Source organism: Monodon monoceros, unplaced genomic scaffold (assembly GCF_005190385.1).
Source record: "Monodon monoceros isolate NGI ecotype Baffin Bay Population unplaced genomic scaffold, NGI_Narwhal_1 Super_Scaffold_5, whole genome shotgun sequence".
NCBI lineage: Eukaryota > Metazoa > Chordata > Mammalia > Artiodactyla > Monodontidae > Monodon > Monodon monoceros.
In genome coordinates this window covers 14979961-15004309 of record NW_021703782.1, presented here as the reverse complement: position 1 = coordinate 15004309, position 24349 = coordinate 14979961, and the positions used below count along the sequence as shown (strand labels likewise).

Here is a 24349-nt window from a genome sequence, read left to right as displayed (position 1 = left end):
GCAGGGAGTCCCCCTATTTTGTTTGTGTTTGTAACCCCAGTGCTAGTGCAGGGTCTGACTTTGAGCAATCATGATAACATCACAGTAAACAGTTACATAGAACTTTCTATGTGTTCTGGGTCCCGTTCTAAACACTTTACTTATGAAAACTCGTTTAAGCATCAATAACAACAGTGTGAGGCAGGGACTATTGGGATTCCTACTTTACAAGCGAGCACATTGAGACACAGGTTGAGCAACTCCCCTCCACCCACCCCCACCCAACCCAAATCACAAAGCTACTACTGGTGGATTCAGATTCGAACCACAAATCTGGGTCCAGTTTCCTCACCCTGAAACACTATGCCATAACAAATAATGGTCAATCCACACTTGTTGAATGACATGAACAAGGGTGCCATGAATGCCTGGTCCCTCCTGATGGACTTCTCTCTAGTTCCTAGTTTTTAGTTAAGGACTAGAGCTTTACCCTACTCTGTCCTAGACCCCACCAGTCTCTCACTGGGGGCTGCAAATGTTTCACATATTCCTAAGGACTGGTTTATACTCTGTTTCAACCTGGACAGGCAGTCCAGAAACTGTCCCTACTGAGGGGCTCCCATGGCCGTGGGGCAGCCCACCACCCAATTAGGCCTGAGTCCCTAGGTTCCACCAAGTTTGCCTCTGTGGCCATTGTGAATCGCAGGGCCACTGTCATTCTATATCTGCAGTGACTTCATGGCATGCCTTATTGCTGAGGTCGCTTGCTGCTGTGGGTTATGGTAATATGTAGGGTTTGCTTTTATGGGGGGGGGATCCAAGATATTTATCAGCATTCCCTGGGGAGGTTCCCTGGAAGCATCAACCTGTAAAAGGTAACCAGGAACAGAGCCCTGGGATGACGGGGGCTCTGTTTCTGATTATGCATACCATTTTACAGAAAGGGCACCATGACATGCCCCTCGCCACAGTGGAGTTGATGAGAGAGATGTGGTGTGAAGCCTAACCACATGGGATGGTGGTTTGGAGTTCGGTCGCCTGGATTGAAGACCCACCTCTACAACCCCCTAGCTGAGAGACTGCATCATTCGATCTCACCAGGCTTTGTTTCCCCATCTGTAAAATGGGGATAATGCTTGGTTCACAAAGTGATTGCAAGGATTAAAAGGAAATTGTGCAAACTGCTTCACAGATAGGTGATATTAACAACAACCCAGGCATTCTGAATCTGCTGTCTTCCTTCCAGCTGCTAAACCCCTCCTGGATGCCTGTTGAATGCGGATGCCCTGTTCTCTCCGGACTGACCCAAGTGGTGCCCAGGAATCTGCATTTTAACAAGCTCGCCAGCAGATACGAACGTGCTCTAACGTTGGGGACTGACAGCTATCACCAACACACAGGAGGTGCTTCTGGGTTTGGTTAGAGCCCTCTCTTCCTTTGGCCGTGGTCCACAGCCTGAGACCTACACTGGCCTGGTTTTTCTACTGGCTGTGCAGCTGGCAGAATGCGGGGGCCAGCGGGCAGGCCGAGTGGACATAGCTGGGGAGAGCTGCTGCTTCCTGCTGGACCCTTGCATCAGGGCAAGTGGGTGAAAACGCGGCGGAAACCCAAGCTTCCTCCGGCCTGAGCGGGAAAGCTGAGGGCCGCACCCGGGCAGGTGGCCCTGGTAAGCTCTGTGGCTTAGTGGTCTCGCCGGCCAGCTGCCACCTGCCACCTGCTCTGCTTCTAAGCCGGGCTGCTGGGGCTAAACCCATGTTGGCACCACAAGGCTTGTGCGAGAGAACTGTCCTGGCCTGTATTGGGGGAGGGGAGACTTCAGGCTTGGAAGAGAGGAAGCCTCATGGCTCCAAGGCCCCTTCTACTCTGAAATGATTCCATCCACATTCCATTTCATTCCAGTTTCTGAAATTAGGACTCAGAATTGCCCAGTAGAACCTTCCTACAGGCAGCCCTGTGCAGGGGGGCAGACTGTAAATATGATGACCAGAGCAGTATTCTTTTCTTGAGAGTTTCACCCCCTTGTGGCCACCTTGTGCCTGTGCTCTAATTTGGGGCAGGATCCAGTATCTTTCCCTTTTGCGCTCTCAGCTCCCCTCCCTCCACTAAGTCAGGTCTCTCCCCCAGCTCTTCCCTTTCGCATGTTTACGGTGTTTCCAAGGCTCTCCATGAGGCCGAGAGGGGCGCTTGGCCAGGGAAGGGTGATGGAGCAATGACCCTACTTTCCCTCAACAGCCCGGCTCGGCCTCTGTCCCAGAAGCTGCTGCCGCAAGTCTCCCTGGAGGGAGCCCCTTCTTAGACCGTAGCCAGGGTTATCCCTGAAAACGGGCTGCTCCCCTGAGCATCCTATGAAGGGCCTATGGTCACTGGGAGGGGGTTGGTTGCCAGGGTAACCCGCCACACACCACCATGTCCCCACTCCAGTGGTTGTGAGAGCCCAGACTTGCCGGGAGAGTCAATAGCTAGTTCAGACCAGTACCCCTTCTTCTGCCCCGTAGCTCTAGAAGGAAAAACACAAAGTCCTTATAGTTGTGGTATATGCTGTGTTTTACAGAGTGCTCTTAGGACACTCTAACTGGATGATCACGACAACCACATAGCAGAGGTAACACGGTTCCCACCTTACAGATAAAGACAAAACGCCGAGAGAGACTCCATGACATGATGGAGATCATTGAGGTGGGAACCAGCCCAGCCTGGATCCAAAATTAGTCTTTCTAGGTCTGGGCTCCCACTGTCTTACAGGGTTGGTGCCTTTGCACATGTGACGCAAAGGCCATCGGCAGGCTTTCTAGGCACAAGATGCGTGGATGCCTGATGCTAGTGTGGATTTTCCCAAAGTGCACTGCCACATGCTCGTGAACAAAAGATTCAACAGTCAAGTGAGATTGGAAAATAAATGCATGTTATATAATGCATACTAGGATATTAAAAGCTCTAAAAGGCCCTTCAGTGAGGAATGGATTAATACATTTTAACCCAGAGTCCCTGAAACTTGCCTGGCAATGGAGCCTTTTTGTTTTTTCACCTAATGCCCATTAACAAGCCACCAAATTTGCGTCCCTCAGACCTACTCTGGAAAGGCTGAGCCGGACTCCTTCGTCATTATGGTTGACGACAAAAGGACAAAAATGAGGGGAGGCCACTTGTTTCTGCACAAAGAAAAAGAGATCGCCATGCCTCCTCCATGCCCCTTGGCCCATCAGCAGGAGATGCTGCAAGAGACCCCTGTCACCTGGACTACACAGAATCACCTGGTGCCCCCAAAATCCAGGCCCCTGGCAGTGGTGTGCTTGAGCCAATTGCTACATTTTCAGAAAATTTGTCATTCACTCATTAAATCGTTAACTTGAAATTGGCCATGGTGGGAGTCTTTCTTTACACTACAGAAATCAGCAAACACTACAAATGGGGGCTTTCTTCCCGCTTATCCTGAGATAAGGATATCCTGATCCTGTGTATCACTGATCCTGGGTCATTTTCTGAAATTATTAGAAAACATGGGCGAGGCTGTGACAGGTGGGCGCTGGAGGCAACCTGACACGGAAGTCCTTGATCATCAGAGTCCCCAACCCTCCTGAATGAGAGCTGAGAACTGTGCAGAATGATAATCCTCCAGCCCCAATCGCCAGTGAATCAGAAAGTGCCTTCTGGCCGGCTTACCTTGATATCTGTCACCAGCCAGTGTCTCCAGAATCGAGCTTTGGGAGAAGACCTGCTGGGGGCATCTGGATCCACCATCACCAGGATGTAGGTTGCACCCTGTAACACATTACCAGAAAGAAGTGTAGCATCGTGGCTAGAATTTGGAAAGGAAATCTACAAGGTGCAGACTCTCCTTTTACCTCAATTCCAGCTGAGAGTGGCTGACCAACACCTAAAGCTTCCTACTCGATTCATCCCTGTTCTCATGACATTCCTCTTGTGTCACATGCTTATTCTCAGAGAAATGAAGTCTATCAAGTAGGCAGTTTAATAGCTTGGCTTTCCCTTTATAAAGAAGAATAAATCAAACAAGCAAATTTACTTGGCACCTAGAAGTCTGTAACATCATGCCAGGAGCTGTGGAGGAAACAAAGAAACCTAAAACAGGGCTTCTGCTCTCAGGAAGCTCACAGTGTAGTTGGAGTGACTTGTCCATTAACTCAGCAAATACAGGAGAGCTTACTCAGTGTCAGGAACTGTACCGATTGCAAGGAATGCTCAATTCATTCATCTCTTCAATAAGCACTTACTCAACACCTATTATGTGCCAGAAACTGTTCTAGGTGCTGGGAATCCAACAGAGAACAAGCAGGTGTGGCCCATACTTTCAGGAAGATTTTACTCTAGGTAAGAGACACAGATTAAAAAGAAAGAAAAAAAAAAGAGCATAAGCAAGAAGAGCTACAATCCTGCAGTCTGTGGAACAAAAACCACATTCACAGAAAGATAGACAAGATGAAAAGGCAGAGGGCTATGTACCAGATGAAGGAACAAGGTAAAACCACAGAAAAACAACTAAATGAAGTGGAGATAGGCAACCTTCCAGAAAAAGAATTCAGAATAATGAGTGTGAAGATGATCCAGGATCTCGGAAAAAGAATGGAGGCAAAGATCGAGAAGATGCAAGAAATGTTTAACAAAGACCAAGAAGAATTAAAGAACAAAGAAACAGAGATGAACAATACAATAACTGAAATGAAAACTTACACTAGAAGGAATCAATAGCAGAATAAGTGAGGCAGAAGAACGGATAAGTGACCTGGAAGACAGAAGGGTGGAATTCACAGCTGCAGAATAGAATAAAGAAAAATGAATGAAAAGAAATGAAGACAGCCTAAGACACCTCTGGGACAACATTAAACGCAACAACATTCGCATTATAGGGATCCCGGAAGGAGAAGAGAGAGAGAAAGGGCCCGAGAAAATATTTGAAGAGATTATAGTCGAAAACTTCCCTAACATGGGAAAGGAAATAGCCACCCAAGTCCAGGAAGCACAGAGAGTCCCATACAGGATAAACCCAAGGAGAAACACACCGAGACACATAGTAATCAAATTGGCAAAAATCAAAGACAAAGAAAAATTATTAAAAGCAGCAAGGGAAAAACGACAAATAACATACAATGGAACTCCCATAAGGTTAACAGCTGATTTCTCAGCAGAAACTCTACAAGCCAGAAGGGAGTGGCATGATATACTTAAAGTGATGAAAGGGAAGAACCTGCAACCAAGATTACTCTACCCAGCAAGGATCTCTTTCACATTTGATGGAGAAATCAAAAGCTGTACAAACAAGCAAAAGCTAAGAGAATTCAGCACCACCAAACCAGTGCTACAACAAACGCTAAAGGAACTTCTTTAAGTGGGAAACACAACAGAAGAAAAGGACCTACAATACAAACCCAAAACAATTAAGAAAAAGGTCATAGGAACATACATATTGCTAATTACCTTAAACGTGAATGGATTCAATGCTCCAACCAAAAGACACAGGCTTGCTGAATGGGTACAAAAACAAGACTCATCTATATGCTGTCTACAAGAGACCCAATTCAGACCTAGGGACACATACAGACTGAAAGTGAGGGGATGGAAAAAGATATTCCATGCAAATGGAAATAAAAAGAAAGCTGGAGTAGCAATACTTATATCAGATAAAATAGACGTTAAAATAAAGAATGTTACAAGAGACAAGGAAGGACACTACATAATGATCAAGGGATCAATCCAAGAAGAAGATATAACAATTATGAATATATATGCACCCAACACAGGGCACCTCAATACATAAGGCAACTGCTAACAGCTCGAAAAGAGGAAATCAACAGTAACACAGTAATAGTGGGGGACTTTAACCCCTCACTTACACCAATGCACAGATCATCCAAAATGAAAATAAATAAGGAAACGGAAGCTTTAAATGACACAATAGACCAGATAGATTTCATTGATATTTATAGGACATTCCATACAAAAACAGCAGATTACACTTTCTTCTCAAGTGTGCACGGAACATTCTCCAGGATAGATCACATCTTGGGTCACAAATCAAGCCTCAGTAAATTTAAGAAAATTGAGATCATATCAAGCATCTTTTCTGACCACAATGTTATGAGATTAGAAATGAATTACAGGGAAAAAAACATAAAAAACACAAACACGTGGAGGCTAAACACTACGTTACTAAATAACCAAGAGATCACTGAAGAAATCAAAGAGGAAATCAAAAAATACCTAGAGTCAAATGACAATGAAAACCCAATGATCCAAAACCTATGGGATGCAGCAAAAGCAGTTCTAAGAGGGAAGTTTATAGCTATACAAGCCTACCTCAAGAAACAAGAAAAATCTCAACTAACCAGTCTAACCTTACACCTAAAGGAACTAGAGAAAGAAGAACAATCAAAACACAAAGTGAGCAGAAGGAAAGAAATCATGAAGATCAGAGCAGAAATAAATGAAATAGAAACAAAAAAAAACAATAGCAAGGATGAATAAAACTAAAAGCTGGTTCTTTGAGAAGATAAACAAAATTGATAAACCATTAGCCAGACTCATCAAGAAAGAGGGAGAGGACTCAAATCAATAAAATTAGAAATGAAAAAGGAGAAGTTACAACAGACACCGCAGAAATACAAAGCATCCTAAGAGACTAATAGAAGCAACTCTATGCCAATAAAATGGACAACCTGGAAGAAATGGACAAATTCTTAGAAAGGTATAACCTTCCAAGACTGGACCAGGAAGAAATAGAAAATATGAACAGACCAATCACAAGTAATGAAATTAAAACTGTGACTAAAAATCTTCCAACAAACAAAAGTCCAGGACCAGATGGCTTCACAGGTGAATTCTATCAAATATTTAGAGAAGAGCTAACACCCATCCTTCTCAAACTCTTCCAAAAAATTGCAGAGGAAGGAACACTCCCAAACTCATTCTATGAGGCCATCACCCTGATACCAAAACCAGACAAAGATACCACAAAAAAAGAAAATTACAGACCAATATCACTGATGAATATAGATGCGAAAATCCTCAACAAAGTACTAGCAAACAGAATCCAACAACACATTAAAGGGATCATACACCATGATCAAGTGGGATTTATCCCAGGGATGCAAGGATTCTTCAATATATGCAAATCAATCAATGTGATACACCATATTAACAAATGGAAGAATAAAAACCATATGCTCATCTCAATAGATGCAGAAAAAGCTTTTGACAAAATTCAACACCCATTTATGATAAAAACTCTCCAGAAAGTGGGTACAGAGGGAACCTACCTCAGCATAATAAAGTCCATATACGACAAACCCACAGCAAACATCTTTCTCAATGGTGAAAAACTGAAAGCATTTCCTCTAAGATCAGGAACAAGGCAAGGATGTCCACTCTCACCACTATTATTCAACATAGTTTTGGAAGTCCTAGCCATGGCAATCAGAGAAGAAAAAGAAATAAAAGGAATACAATTTGGAAAAGAAGAAGTAAAATTGTCACTGTTTGCAGATGACATGATACTATATACATAAAGAATCCTAAAGATGCCACCAGAAAACTACTAGAGCTAATCAATGAATCTGGTAAAGTTGCAGGATACAAAATTAATGCACAGAAATCTCTTGCATTCCTATACACTAATGATGACAAATCTGAAAGAGAAATTAAGGAAACACTCCCATTTACCATTGCAACAAAAAGAATAAAATACCTAGGAATAAAACTACCTAGGGAGAAAAAAGACCTGTATGCAGAAAACTGTAAGACACTGATGAAAGAAATTAAAGATGATACCAACAGATGGAGAGATATACCATGTTCTTGGATTGGAAGAATCAATATTGTGAAAATGACTATACTACCCAAAGCAATCTACAGATTCAATGCAATTCCTATCAAATTACCAATGGCATTTTTTACGGAACTAGAACAAAAAAATCTTAAAATGTGTATGGAGACAAAAAAGACCCCGAATAGCCAAAGCAGTCTTGAGGGAAAAAAATGGAGCTGGAGGAATCAGACTCCCTGACTTCACACTATACTACAAAGCTACAGTAATCAAAACAATAGGGTACTAGCACAAAAACAGAAACAAGATAGAAAGCCCAGAGATAAACCCACGCACCTATGGTCAACTAATCTATGACAAAGGAGGCAAGGATATACAATGGAGAAAAGACAGTCTCCTCAATAAGTGGTGCTGGGAAAACTGGAGAGCTACATGTAAAAGAATGAAATTAGAACACTCCCTAACACCGTACACAAAAATAAACTCAAAATGGATTCGAGACCTAAATGTAAGGCCGGACACTATAAAACTCTTAGAGGAAAACATAGGAAGAACACTCTTTGACATAAATCACAGCAAGATCTTTTTTGATCCACCTCCTAGAGTAACGGAAATAAAAACAAAAATAAACAAATGGGACCTAATGAAACTTCAAAGGTTTTGCACAGCATAGGAAACCATAAACAAGACGAAAAGACAATCCTCAGAATGGGAGAAAATATTTGCAAATGAATCAATGGACAAAGGATTAATCTCCAAAATATATAAACAGCTCATGCAGCTCAATATTAAAAAAACAAACACCCCAATCCAAAAATGGGCTGAAGACCTAAATACACATTTCTCCAAAGAAGACATACAGATGGCAAAGAAGCACCTGAAAAGCTGCTCGACATCACTAATTATTGGAGAAATGCAAATCAAAACTACAATGAGGTATCACCTCACACCAGTTAGAATGGGCATCATCAGAAAATGTACAAACAACAAATGCTGGAGAGGATGTGGAGAAAAGGGAACCCTCCTGCACTGTGGGTGGGAATGTAAATTGATACAGTCACTATGGAGAACAGTATGGACGTTTGTTAAAAAGCTAAAAATAGAATAACCATATGACCCAGCAATCCCACTACTGGACATATACCCTGAGAAAACCATAATTCAAAAAGACACACGCACCCCAGTGTTCATTGCAGCACTATTTACAATAGCCAGGTCATGGAAGCAACCTACATGCCCATCGACAGATGAATGGATAAAGAAGATGTGGTACATATTTACAATAGAATATTACTCAGCCATGAAAAGGAACGAAATTGGGTCATTTGTTGAGACGTGGATGGATCTAGAGACTGTCATACAGAGTGAAGTAAGTCAGAAGGAGAAGAACAAATATCGTATATTAACGCATGTATGTGGAACCTAGAAAAATGGTACAGATGAACCAGTTTGCAGGGCAGAAGTTGAGACACAGATGTAGAGAACAAACCTATGGACACCACTGGGGGAAAGCTGCGGGGAGGCGGTGATGGTGTGATGAATTGGGCGATTGGGATTGACATGTATACACTGATGTGTATAAAATGGATGACTAGTGAGAACCTGCTGTATAAAAAAATAAATAAAATAAAATTCAAAAAAACCCAAACAACAACAAAACCCAAGGAAGTGCCAACTTGGGATTAGTTCTATGATTAAAATAAAATAGGATGGGGTTGGAGGAAGTAAGTGTCCCAAGAAGGGGAAACAACTGCTACAAAGGCCTTCAGGTGGGAACGAGTGAGGGTTTGAGGAGCAGAAAGAATGCCATGTGGCTAGAGGCAAGCAAGGGGAGGGGACAGGGCAGGGTTGGAGAGATGAGTGGGGACCCGGCCACAGAAGGCTTTGCAGACCTGGGTGAGGAGGGGGTTTTATTATAAGTGCAATGCAGAACTACTGGAGGGTTTTGTTTGTTTGTTTGTTTGCTTTTGTTTTTAAGCCAGGAGAGTGATATGCTCTGATTTACATTGTTAAATAGTTGTCATGGTGGCTGGGTGGAGAGTGAATGGTCGGCAGGAGGCAAGAGAGGGGGCTATTGCAGTGATAAAGGGCAGGATGATGGCATTTTGGACTAGAATGGTAGCAATGGAGATAGAAAAGCCAGTAGATGGATCAGGGAAGTATTTTTAGAGAGCATCAGTGGGATTTGCTGATGGACTGGACTGTAGGGCAGGGAGGAGGGTGTAGGGAAAGAGAAATCAAGGATGACTCGCGGTTTTGGCTAGAACAACTGGGTGAATGGTGCCATTTAATGTCATGGAGAAGACTTGGAAAGGAGAATGTTTGAAGGGGGATATTGAGAGTTCTATTTTGGACATGTTACATTTGAAACACCTCTTAAAGACAAGCAAGTATCAGAGTCAAGAGTTTGGAGGAGAGATCAGGACTGGATTTATATTTGGAGTCACTGACTCCCAAGGACCAAAGATGGCCCCTAAATCCATAGAATAATGAGATGATTCATGGAGAGATTAGACATGGGGAAGAAAAGAGGTCTCATGAGTGAACTCTAGAACATGCTAAGGAGGAGAGGAGGAGAGGAGAGGTGGATCTAGCAAAGGAGACTGTAGCCAGGGAGGCAGGGGAGCCACCTGAAGCGTAGGTATCATGAAAGCCGAGACAGAAAGTGTGTCCAGGAGGAGGAAGTGGTCAGCTGTGTCGAATGCTGCTGAAAGGCGGAGCAAGATGAGGACACAGATGTGACAATGTGATCTGACAACATGGAGATCCCTTGTTTTCTTGGCAAGGCCAGTGTCAGTGGAGAAGTAAGGACTGATGTTTGATTGGAATAGGTGGCAAGGAGATGGGATGCGAGGAACTGAAAATAGTTATTAAAGATGATAGGGCTTCCCTGGTGGCGCAGTGAGAGTCCGCCTGCCAATGCAGGGGACACGGGTTCGTGCCCCGGTCCGGGAAGATCCCACATGCCGCAGAGCGGCTGGGCCCATGAGCCATGGCCGCTGAGCCTGCGCGTCCGGAGCCTGTGATCCGCGACGGGAGAAGCCACAACAGTGAGAGGCCCGCGTACCGCAAAAAAAAAAAAAAAGATGATAAAAGAGGAATTATAGTGTGAAGGACAGCTGAGACGCAGAGTGGCTGTTACTAGATGGGAAGGAAGAGTCTAGAGATTTATTTCTTTTTAAATTTTTAAAGAGATGGATGGCAGTCAAGAATGTCTGCAAGCTGATGGAAGTGATCCAGTATGGAGGGAGGTATAGATGTCAGAGAGAAGAAAGGGGTTCGTTGTAAGAGCCAAGACTCTGGGAAGGTGGGAGGAGACAGGATCCAGAGCGAAAGTGGAGGGCCTGGCCTTTGGCAGGGGCGGAGGATACAGGTTCAGATGCAAGGGTGCTGGAAGATGTGGTGAGGAATGAGGAAATTGGATTCCGATTACTTCTATTTTCTCAATGAGTTAGAGGCAAGGTCATCAGGGGAAGAGGGATTATAGGAAGTTTGGGGACAGACAAGGTGTGGAATAGTCATTTGGGGAGGTGAGAAATTGAGTATACCAGAGGTATGTAGTAAGGTTACTGGGTAATATTACATTCCACAGTTATGCACTTTTTGACGGTTCAAGCGCAGATGGGGAATAAGTCATCGTTGGGTTTAGCTTGAATATGGACAGACTGGCGAGTATGATGGAAGAGAAGGGAGTGAGAGTGTAAGAAGTGAGTAGATAAATAAGGAGGGTCCTGGGATTCCTCTTGCTCTGGAGGGAGAGAGAGACATAGACATAACTGGAGTACAGTATGTGAAGGGCATGGGTAGCGGAGCATTTATCAGGCACTAAGGGAGCATGGAGGAGGGAGCCTAAATCTCTCCACCTCAGGAGTCCAGGAAGGCTTCACCGAGTTGTCATCTGAGCTTGATCTTGAAGGATGAGCTGGTAAGGGGTCAGGAAAAGGACTCCCTTGGCAAAGGGAAGGGTCTGGGCAAAGGCATGAGGGGTTGGGGAAGGGCAAGAAACTTGGTGTGCTGGGACAGAGTGCATCTATAAAGGAATGGTGGGTGACAGAGCTGAAAGTTTACTGGGACCAGATAATAGAAAACCTCACATGTCCTAAGTTGTTGAGAATTTGTTTTGCAACAGGACTCACTGAAATTGTTTGAACAGACAACTGACATGATGAAATGCGTGCTTTGGGAAGGCTCATGGTGAGGATGAGTAAAAGATTAAAAGCAGAGTAAAAATAAGAAAAGAAGAAAACTGGGATACTCTGAAGAGAGATCATGAGGGCTTGAAGGTGACTGAATAGGGCAGGTGAGAGAGGGAGAGGGGTCTGGGAGGTCTATGAGATTCTATCTTGGGCAATTAGGTGGATGATGGCACTATGACTATTATGAGTAGAAAGTCTGGGAGACAGTGAGTTTGGTGTTGAAACATGTAGGCAGAGATGTACCCTAAATGGAGCTATGAAGCCTGGAGCTCTCTCAAGACTTGGCATGTGGGTAGCGGGCATGGGGATGGATAAGATTGTTGGGGAGAACTTATGGAGTGAGAACAGAACAGCTAGGGTGGAACTTTGAAAAGGAACTTAGTTCCTTTGAACTCAGGAACTAAGAGTGGTGGGGAGAGGAGAGACTGAGGGGAAGAGAGTTAGGAGGAGAACCAGGGAGCAGAGTGTCACGGACACCAAGACGAAAAAGGGTTCAAGGAAGGAGTGGGGATGGCCTCAGTATAACAGAGCCATCAGGGAAGAGGACCCTAAAGCCGTACTGACTGTGACAATTGGGGGAGAACTGGCTACTTTCCAGAGATGAGTAGTTCAGAGATAAAACTACTGTTTGCTGAACGTTAAAATCCCAAACCACATATTAAACGCTATAGGAAATTAACTCAGAGAATTTGAAGATAAAGCCCAAGGAAATCTCCAAGAACTCAGAAGAGAAGGATAAAGAGATGAAAATATTAGGGGGAAAGTAGGATCATATCCTAAGGAGCCCATGTGTGTGTGTGTGTGTGTGTGTGTGTGTGTGTATGTATGTTTGTGTGCGCACACACGAGTGTGTGTGATCCCAGTAGACTCCCAGAGAGAAAAAATGTCTGATACAACCAAGAATTGGTTTTAGCCAAAGCAGCAAGAAAATAAAAACAAAGTGTAAATACTATAAAAGAAGGAAAAAAAAATCTATGCTCTTTCTGTTTTTTAATTAATTGTTTTCCAAATGACATAATTGCCTACATGAGAAACCAAAAGAATCAGCTGGAAGCAACTAGACTAATATTCAATAAAGTGAGTTGTTATGAAATGCACACAAAATCAGTACTTTCCTACGGACAAATAGTAGTCAGAAAATATACTTTTTAAATCCCATTTACCATTGTAATAAAAATATAAAATATCTAGGAATAAACTTGATGAAAAATCCAAGACTTACACCAAGAAACCAAAGCATTACTGATGTACATAAAAAGAAAACTTGAAGAGATGGAGAAAGACATATTATGCTCTTACACATCAAAGCCACCATTTGCAAATATGTCAGTAATCCTTTAATTAATTAGTTGATTTAACACAATTCCAATCAAAATCCTTAATAGATATTTTGGGAACTTCATGGAAGTTCTCCAAGAGATATCCACACTCCCATGTTCAGTGCAGCATTATTCACAATAGTCAGGCTGTGGAAACAGACCTGAATGTCCATCAAGGTATGAAGGGATAAAGACCGGGTAGTTTATACACACAGTGGAATATTATTCAGCCATGAAAAAGAGGGAAATCCTGTCATTTGTAACAACATGAATGAACCATGAGGACATTATGCTAAGTGGAATAAGCCAGTAACAGAAGGACAAATACTGTCTGATTCAATTTATATGAGACATCTAAAATAGTCAAACTCACAGAAGCAGAGAGCAGAACAGTGGTTGCCAGGGGCAGAGCGAAGGGGGAAATGGGGAGTTTCTGTTAAATAGGGACAAAGCATGAATCGCAAAAGATGAATAAGTCCTAGAGATCCGCTGTACAACCTTGTGCCTGTAGTTAATGATATTGTATTGTACACTTTAAAATCTGTTCAGAGGGTAGATCTCATGTTCCTACCGCAAAAAAATAAAATTTTAAATTAAAAAGAAGAAAGTAATCCTGCTTGAAGAAAGCAGGACAGAATCAACGCCCTCATCAAGCATTCTGCAAATCCCAGAAATTGACAGTACGCTCTGCTGGCAAGGCAGTGGGGAAGCTTCATACATTGCTGTGGGAATGCAATAATGGGGCCGATTTATCCTTTGACTCAGCAATCCCACTTCTGTAATTTCTTCCCCTAAAGATACCTGCATATTTATGAAATGACTTGTGTATAAGGTATTCATTTCAGCCATGTTTATGATAGCAAACGTTGGAAATAACTCAAATGTCCATCAGTTGGGGATTGGTTAATAAACATTGATACGTACTCACAATGGAATACTTTATAGCTGTGAAAAACAATGAAGATCTCTCAGATCTGATCTGAAAAGCTCTCCAAGGTAAATGAGTGAAAAATGCAAGGTGCAGAACAATATATCTAGCACCTTACTTTTACATATGAAAGAGAAAATAAGCTATGTCTTCACATTGGTTTGTATTTGCATAAACAAACTCTGGAGAGATACTTAAAAAAAAAAAAAGATGTGGGTGGTGGTGGTGCTATGGGTGGATGGGACAGAGGTGGGATGGAAATCTCTCCTACGTGCCTGTTCTTTCATTTTGATTTTTGAGCCATGTGAATACATTACCTGCTAAAAATAAACTGAAATTATAAAATCAAGTGAAATGTGTAGTAATCATATAGTATTATCTTAGTTAGTCTCTAGTCTCTCTCTAGCTGGCTGAGAGGTAAAGAAGGATAGCTTTGCCCTTTTTGGTAGGGAGAGCTCGTGGAATCCTCATTGCACCTTTGGGGGTCAGTTAGGTGCAGGGCAAATGCTGGACCAGGGCCCTGGGCTCTGCAGCTCAGGGCATGAGCAAGGTATGGGAAGCCACGTCAACAGATCACAGTACCTTGACATAATGATGGCAACATAGAAGGAGAATTAGATCTGGGCTTGTCCACGTGAAGTTTTTTAAACAGCCATATTGAAGTATAATTTCCAAAGCACAAACTTCACCCCTTTAAAGCATACATTCCAACAATTTTTAGTAAATTAACAGCGTTGTACAGCCATCACCATAATCTAAATTTAGAACATTTTCGTCACCTCTAAAACAATCCTTGTGCCATTTGCAATCACTTCCTGTTCCCTCCCCCAGCTTCGGCCAACCATTAATCTACTTCCTGTCTCTATAATCTCCTTTTTGCCTTCCCTGAACATTTCACATAAGCGGAATCATAGAATATGAGGTCTTCTGTGCCTGGCTTCTTTCACCCAGCATAACGTTTTTGAGGTTCAGCCAGGTAGCATGCATCATCACGTCATCCCTTTTAATTGTCAAATAGTATATGCCCTTGGTATGGCTTTTGTTCATCCACGTGATGGACATTTGGGTTGTTTCTACTTTTTGGCTACTGTGAATCATGCTGATATGAACATTTGCTACAGGTCTTTGTGTGACTATTTGTTTTCAATTCTCTTGGGAAAACACCTAGAGTGGAATCGTTAGGACATATGGTAAATTTATGTTTAATACTTTTAAAAACTGCCAAACTGTTTTCCAAAATGGTTGCACCATTTTGCAATCCCACCAGCAGTGTATGAAAGTCCCAATTTCTCCATCTCCTCACCAGCACTTGTTATCTTCTGTCTGTCTGATTGTAGCCATTCTAGCAGGTGCAAAGCGTGAAATATAAATTAAAAACTCACTGAGTTTTTAATTTACATTTCCCTAATGACTAGTGATGTTGAGTACCTTTTCATGTCTTTACTGACTATTTGCATATCTTCTTTGGTGAAATGTCTGTATAAATCTTTTGCCTCTTTTAAATTTATCTTCTTATTACTCTAGAAGGAATTTTTTATTTTTCTTTGCTGTACGCGGGCCTCTCACTGTTGTGGCCTCTCCCGTTGCGGAGCACAGGCTCCGGATGCGCAGGCTCGGCGGCCATGGCCCACGGGCCCAGCCGCTCCGCGGCATGTGGGATCTTCCCGGACCGGGGCACGAACCCGCGTCCCCTGCATCGGCAGGCGGACTCTCAACCACTGCGCCACCAGGGAAGCCCCATTCTAGAAGGAATTTTAATAGTTGTATCCCAACTGGGAGTTAGGGAACAGGTGAGCAGTGGGGAGAGTGGAAAGGAAGAGAGAAGGTGGTCAGAGCTGGATTTGCCTCATCCCTGAACCGCTGGCTTCTGCCCTCGCCCATCGTCTGTACGTGGGGCTGTCTTCTTACTGTATCTCACCATGACTCTGACTATCCCAGTAGGGACATGTCAACCTCAGGCACAGCCACCAACCCAGGTGAGCAGAGAGCACCACTGACACTAACTCCCCCAGACCCTTGGTCCACTGATCCGCTGGCCTCCTTCAGAGAAATCGTTGAGCCCCAATCTCCCTGCCTCCCATCCAGATCTTCTCAGTCAAAGACCACCCCCCCGCCCCGCCATCTCCTCCACCACACCATCATGCCAAAATGCTCTTCTATCTTTTCCTCTGAGCCAGTTCTCTATTCCTCCTCCACTTCCAAACCCTTCTACTCTGCTCTCTGGAAAACCACTAAGTAACAAGCCACATCCCTTCCATCCTCTGTCTCTCCATAAATTGCTCTGTCTACTTCCTTGTCTTTGCCTGGCTCTCCCCCTGAAGAGTCCCTTCCCCTTAGCTCCCTCGAGTGCTGATGTGTGTTCTCTCATGGCCCTTAAACCCCAAGAGATGCCCTAGCTCCCTGCTGCCACATCCTCTCTGTGGCTCAAGCCACTCAACCATACCCCTTCCTTCCGTCCTGGCTGCTGTCACCTATGACCTCATGATGGTTCCTGCTCATTCATCGAAGACGCTGGCACCTGATCACAGCCATATTTTCTTCCCTAGGTCCTGCCGTCACCCTGGTGACTCCGGCAAACACGTGGATCACCCATCCAGCACCGTGGCCTCCCGCGTACCTGCACCTTTGCATCTCAGGCAAGCTTCTCTTTCTTTATCTCAACTCTCGACTCCCACAGTCACACCTTGAAACTTGTCATCCCCCCAAACCGCTCCACCTCCCCATGTCACTATTTCTGGCCACAACCTCCCTTCTGTTCAGCTTGCTTCTTCAACTCTGTCTACCTCGACTAATCTTTGACCACAAGGAGACCTCCAGACCATTGGTAAATGTCCCTTCTCCCAGCCCATCAGCTCTCTCCTGTCTTTGCTTGTGTCTCAAATCGTCAAAATGTAAACTCCCTTGTCCCTCTATCATTTAAACATATTTCCTTCAAAAGACCCCAAAGCTGAGTAAACCCAACTTTCCTCTACTTCTGTGTATGACGTGAGCAGTGAGCCCACCAAGAGAAAGTCATATCCCGGGGAAGATTGGTCCCATATATCTTGGCCGCCAGCTTCATTATGGGCCCTCAATACTGCTCTGTATTTCTGGCATCAACTTGATCTGCCACCCTTGGTAATGGCTTTCCAAGATTTCAAACCTTTTCCAGTATCCTTAAACCTCCAACCCCCCTCCACTCCCCCTAACCCTCTCTCTTGGCAGGTAAATTTTTCAGCGATAACTTCGCAGAGGAAACTGAAGCCATCGTATGACAAGTTCTTCAAGGTCTGCCTCAAAGCCTGCAAACCCTAACTGCATCTACACCTAACCTCTCCTTCTCCCCACTGTTTGTCTTGTCTCCTGTAACAGCCTCCTAACAAGCTTCCTCGTATCTGTTTTTACTCCCTGATCAATTTTCCACCCTGATCCAGAACATTTTTTCAAAACACAGGTGAGATTGTGTTATCCTGCTGCTTAAAATCCTTCCCTGGCTTTCCATGGGTACTTAGTGTGTCTTACAAGGCCTTGAATAATCTGGTCCCTTCCCACCTCACCTTGTCATCTTGTACACATGGCCCTTGCCCTCTACTCCACTCTCAGGGGCCTTTCTGTTTCTAAGGTTTGCCCTGCTCCCTTCTACCCCACGGCCTTTGCATAAGTTTCCCCACTCCTGCCCATCCCCCTTGAGTCTGGTGAGCTCTTATTCATATCTCAGAACTCAGCTCAGGGTGACTTCTCCAGAGGAGTGTTCCCTCACCCCTGTTCTAGGTTAAGTTCCTTTCTTAAACATGCTCACATTTCCTTCCCTCAGATACGCATCTCAGTTTAGAGTCAATTTATACGTGGGTTGGCGTAAGTTTTGATTAACGTCTGTGTCCCCCACAAGACTAAGACCTCCTTGAAAGCGGGGATTGTGTCTGTTTTGGCTCCCCACTATACGCCCATAGATTACAGTGTCTGGCACAGAGAACACACTTGATAAATATTTTTGAATGAGTAAATAAAACAATTATTGCAGCTGGCCCAGGTGGTTCAATTGTTCACGTGTTCATTCATTCATTCATTCATTCATTCCACAAGAATTGACTGAGCCCTTATCATATATGCAAAGAATCCAAGCACCTTTTGGGCTCTAACCAGGAGCACTGCTGGCGCTGCAGAAGCAAACCTGAGGAGGTGATTAACTCTGCCGGGGGTGACTGAATAAAGCCTCACAGAGGATGCTGCCTCTGAGCTGGGCCCTGATGAATGGAAGGTTGCCCAGGAGGGAAGGCCATGCCAGGCAAAGGAAACAGCGTGTACAAAGCCATGGAGACACAAAAGGGAGCAGCAAGTTGTTTTGTGTCTGGACCTCAGAGTTCCCAAGGCCAAGGGACAGAGAACTGGAGGGGCAGTGGAGGAGGCCAGCGAGGTTGACGACGAAGATGGGCAATGTTGTATATGTCAGGGAGGTTCATGAATGGGGGTGTAGGGATGACATGGTTAGAGACGAGTTATAGAGAGAGAATTCCTCAGGTGGTGGGGTGAGGGGTGGATCTGCGTGGGCACAGTGATGTCCAGTGAGGGCTGTTAGGCTGATTCATGTGCGGGTTGGGTCAGCATGGCACAAGAGTGGTCATTCTCAGAGGGAGGCCAGCATGCCACACCCTCTGTAATGCAGAGATGCCTGGGCAGAGGGGCCTTTCTGACGTGCAGGGGTGCTCTGGGGTCTCCGAGGCCCCCTCTCTCCACCTTGCTATTTGAGCATTCTGTGTGTGCCTGCCTTTCCCAGAGAGGAGGAGTGAAAGTATTCTTTGGACAGAATATGATGGGACTTCAGTAGACAGTTCTGAGTCCTAGAAGTGCTGAGAAGATGTGGTCTATATTAATCACACCTTTTATTTTCTGATGCTTTGACATCTGGGGTCTTGCTGTCTCTGGAGAGGCTACCAGTTCCCAGGGATAGCAAACACGTACCCGAGACCGTGCTCTTCAAGTGCAAACCTACCAATCCGGAGCCTATGCCATCTCCTTTATTGGGCTGAGCCACTATCCTCCTGGCCTACTCACCCAGGGGTCAGGTTCCAGACAACCAGGGGCAGCTCCTGTGTTCCAGAGACCACCAGAACTATTCAAACTAGCCAACCCCAAGCCTGTCTACCCTGCTTATCCTCCTTCGCCAATGTTTTATTTTTTCCCACAAAAATCACAGTAAGGATTCTCGCCCATGCTTTCTCCTCACCCCTTCTGCCTTCTGACAGACCCTGGTGCTTCCCCGTGTGGCCCCGTGCGGTGTGCTGTGGTTCCTGTCTTTAGGGATCTGTGAGTATAAACGTCTTCCTTCGTGATCATCATTTCCATCTGCGTGTCTTATCACATCCAATTAAAATGAATCCCAGGTACGTTTTAGAACAGGGCCCTTGACTCCTTCTGACTCAGATATCCATCAAGACCATTTGAAGACTACAGGAACCTGGGGAGTATCTAGCATTGCATTTCTCTCATGTTCTAATATGATTATGTCTGTCTTTTGTTGCCTACAGCACTCACTTGTCCCAGAATGAAGGACTGGGCTGACCTGATACGGTTAAGTTTCACGGTCAAGTTGAGTGGAGAGCCATCCTCTCCAAAGCAGTAGTTCTCACCCCTGCCTGAATACTAGAATCACCAAGGGAGCTTTTCAAAGCTACCAAGGCTGGGCCTTTGACCTAAGGGGTCTGGAGAGGGGAGCCAGCTTTAGTGTCGACATGGAAGTTTCCCAGGTGACACAAGTGTAGAATTAGGGGTGAGAACCACAATCCTAAAATCTGGTTCCCCCAAGTCCTTGACTGAATCTGCCACTGACTAAAACCCAGGTTTCTTTCCTCCTGTTTAATGTACTCTCAGGGAAGATCATGTGCCCTCTACATAAAGAGGACAGGTTTCCCCCGATCTTGGCCGGGGTCCCTTGTGCCTGGGACCCTGGAGATTAAGGGGCTTGAGCACTGAATCGAGAAACTGAAGTCACAAATACAAGTCACCATCCTCTCCCACTATTCATTATGAGGTTGGTTGGAGTACAAATTTAGCCTATAGTGGGTTGGTTGTGTTTGAACCTCCCCCACAAAGTTCTGTATGGGAAATCTAGTTAAGAGCCTTCTTCCTGGGGGAGGTTGAGTGTAACAGCTGTTCCTCACCAGGACTGATAGTCTCACCAGGATGCAGTCCGGGTGTTGCCCCTTGAGCCTAAAGCCTTTCATCCCTGACGACTGACTCACATTTCAGCTGTCGACAAAGACAGTTCCTGGGCTGGGTGGACAGAGGCATGTCAACCTGGGAGTTGGGGCTCATGCCTTGCTTTCACACATTTGGGAAGAGGTGTTGTGTAGTCACTGTGGATCAGCTATCCTTCTTCCTTGCTCTCCTCTACTTTAGAGGCTGGGGAGCTACAATACTGGATTTCCCAGCCTCTCGTGCACTAAGGGGAGGCCATGTTCTGGCCAAGAAGAGATAGGAGAAAGTCCCTGGGAAGGGATCTCTTCCTGATAAAAAGGCAAAGTCTTACTCAGAGAAAACCCTTGTTGCCTTTTGTCCCTGTCCCTGTTCCCCTTCATTCTGCCTGGAATGTAGATGTAATGTTGGATGTGTAGCAGCCATTCTGTGACCAAGAGGGGACAAGCATGAGGTTGAAGGCCTGTGTGCTCAAGATGGTGAAGCAGAGAGATGGCAAGAACTTGGGTCCTTGAGCTGCTGAATCTGCCTGCGATTGCCAGCCCCTAGACTTCTTGTTGCCTGAAACAAATAATCCCTTTTTGTTCCTAGGGTAGAGATTTTTCTTCCTTGCAGCCAAACACATTCCTACCTGACACACACATCAGTTGTCTGTGCTGGTTTTGGCAAGTGAGTGTCAGAGGCTGATCTTCAGAAAGGCATCCTGATGTTGTGAAAAGATTACTCAAGTAAATGATAGAGATCTAGGACTTGAGCCCCTGCTGTTGCTTGTATAGGCTGTGTGTTTGGAGGTAAGTCATTTACTCTCACCAAGGTGCAGTTTACTGATCTGCAAAATGGCAGTAATATGCGTCTCACACAACAGGGTTACTCTAAAAATAAAATGAGTTAAAAGTGTGAAAGTATTTTTAAGACTGTGAAGCGATGTCCGTGGGTCAGGTTTCGTTATGTGAACAAATGCCCTCAGTGTTTGTTCCCAGCGGTCCCTGGAGTAGCAGTTACCTTGACGGCCAGAAGACATCCTCCAAACGGCCTGTCACCAGCTGTCTGGAGGCAGAGAGGCTGGGCTGTCCGCATCTCTAAGTCTGGCCAGGGATGCTAGTGCATGCGGAGACAGCACATTGCTTCCCTCTAACACTCTCTCTTTTTGTGTTCCCAGAGGGACTAAGTTCATCTGGGAGTGGGACAGATTACAGAACCCTGGAACGCTGGAGGAAGCAGGGGCCGAGTTTCCCTAAGCAAACCTAGCCAGCAACCATCCAGTGTCTCCATGGCGCTCCCAGCGATGGGTGTCCCTCACTCCCTGGGGAGGCGACTCATTCAAATATTAGAAAGGGCTACATCTCATGGAGCCCAAAACTACCCTTAAAACTCACAGCTGTTCCTCTTCTTTCTTGCATAGAACAAGTCCTGTCCTTCTTGTACATGGCCCCCCTTCAGACATTTGAAGGCAATCACAGCTTCACAATGACCTTTTGTTCAGGCTAAAGAGCCCTGTCTCTTCAACTGGTTCAGCTACCTGGAGCTGCATCCCACACTCTGTCTATACAAAGATGCCCTTGTATCATTCACAAAATAACAAGGGAGACAGACATGTAAACAACTACAGCACACTGTGACATGCTGGGATAAAGACTTACACAAAGGGCTATGGGAACATAGGACAGGGACTAAACACTTCTGTGCAGAATGGGGGTGAGGAGGTCAGTCTTTACAGAGAAGGCGGTAGTCGATGAGAAGAAGAAAGGATGATTTACAACGGCCAGACGTGGAGGGTGCAGGTTGGAGGTTGCGGGTGATATGGGTCCAAGTCTGTTAAGGCCATAATTTGCTGTGGCCAGAGTCACATTACTGGGAACAAGGGGCCACTGCAGGGAACATCTACTAAATAGAGATTATCATTCTGAGTCTACAGATGGAAAAATTGAAGCTCAGAAGGATTAAGTGGATCCGTCTGAGGCAAAATGCTTTAGTGATGTGAATTCCACTCAGTTGCTGTGTGGCCTTGGGCAAGTTGCCTAAACTCTCTGGGCTTCAGGTTTATCATCTCTAGAAGAGAGATCGTAATAATCAGAGTTCTTTTCTCTTAGATTGTGACTCACATTAAGCGAGTCAAATGGCTCAGAGTAATGGTTGGCACACGTTAAGCGATCGACAAATGCCAGCCATTGTAAGCAACGGAACGGCTTCTCTGGGACTTAAAACCATGTCCCTTGTCTCCCAATTCCACCCTCTTCTCCCTGCACAGAGGGCAGGCATAGGTCTGGAGGAAGAGGGACAGATGTGACGTTGACTCTTACTCACAAGAATATGGTATTTGTTTGCGTGTTGCAGATTCCTCCACACCTAAGTCTCTGGACGCTTGTGTAATTGAAAACACACATACCACAAAGATGTACTTGTTGGCAACGTGTTCCGGCATCTCTGAATCAAGTGCCTTCTGCCACTGCGCTGCCCAGTCCTCTGGGGACGGCGGTCCCTCCACAGCATCTGCCCACTCAAGATGGCTGGGGGCAGGGAGGCTCTTGGGATTCTGGCTGTGTGCCGGGGGGATGCGGGTGAGCCGAGTGGTGAGTTCAAATCCTGGCGAATTCACTGTACTCTACCCACTCCCCAAAGCCCCCACTCTGGTCGACTGCCGCTTTTCTGTCTTCATAAAGCTAAGGGACTTATTTAATAAATTTCAAAGCCTCACACGCAGCTAAGCAGGCAGCAGAGATGACTGTCTGTTGAGTGATGAATTGAGATATTATCCGTACTGCATGGGAGGGAGGGGGGGAGGGAGAGGAGGGAACTGAAGGAAGGGAAAGGAAAAGGAGGGCTCGTAAGCAACATAGTGTGTACAGCTCGTTTCTTTAATCGAATTAGTTATCGGACGGCTATCCCCACCTCCAAAGCTACATTCACGTCCACCCTGCTCACCAGTTCCTCCTGTTTCAGCGAATGGCTCTGCCATTTTGTTAGCCACCAAATGAAACATACGAATCAGCTTTTGACTCTTCCCTCTCGGACCGTGCCCCCTTCTTTTTGATTTCCAAGCTTAGGGTCTCGCTAGAACCCATGCTCACTTTTCCTCCTACTCTCTGACACCCTGGGGTGAGGTCTGAACTAGCTCTTGCCTCAACTATTTCAACAGTTTCTTAACTGGCCTTCTTCCCTCTCTATCTCCCTTCCTACTCATGTGCGGCTGGCTTGTATTAGAGAAATCCAGTGTGGACTTGGTAGACCAGTTCTCTGGAAAACAAACAAACAAATAGCCAAAGGAAAACAAGCCCTGGCTTGCGGCACTTGCCCATTTCCAGGGTAAATATTCACACTGTGGCCCATCCAAGCTGCCAACGTGAGGCCACAGAATGAGGGGTTGGAAAGAGGTGGACAGAGTTGGCTCTGGCCAGCACACAACTGTCTGAGGAACAGCTCCCCATGGACTTAGGACTTTCATATTGTACAAACTTCCTAACCTGGCAGAGGCCTTTGATAGCTTGCTCTCACTCAGCCTGCCCAGCCGATCCCACCGCAGCCTGATAGGGGCATGCAAACTGGGCACGTTTCTGGTCTCCAGTGTGATTCTGCTTCCCTACTTTTGTGGCTTTGTTTGTACTGGTCTCTCTGCCCATCGAAAAATCCTTCCCATTCCTCAAGACACACCTTAAATACTACCCGTCTCCTCTATGAAGACTTCTCCCGAGCCCCTCAGACCAGATAAGATGTCCTTACTATTTGAATCCTGATAGCGTATTTTGTTTGTGCCTTTGCTGGAATACTTCTCGCTGTCTGCTGTGTATCTGGTTTTACGTGGGCAGAAGTCACTTGGTCCCTCTTACAAGAATATGATTTTCTTGAAGGTAGGGACTCTGATTTCTTTGTTGTTCCTGAAGTGCCTGGTATGTTTTCTTGCACACAGTAGGTGCTTAAGAAATATTTGTTGAAGTAAAGTGACCCATTTCCTCCGTCAGGATAAGACATTGGTTTATTTCCT

The 24349-nt window shown here is 45.1% G+C and overlaps 1 protein-coding gene across 2 annotated transcripts in view; it reads right to left on the bottom strand.

Annotated features, from left to right (window-relative positions):
- The window catches only part of PEBP4 (phosphatidylethanolamine binding protein 4), a 257365-nt gene that overhangs the window by 95371 nt on the left and 137645 nt on the right, over positions 1–24349 (bottom strand). For both annotated transcript variants that reach the window (XM_029202411.1, XM_029202410.1), the window contains exon 4: positions 3640–3738. In XM_029202411.1, coding sequence (XP_029058244.1) covers positions 3640–3738 — 99 coding nt within the window. The remainder of the gene's footprint in view (positions 1–3639; positions 3739–24349) is intronic.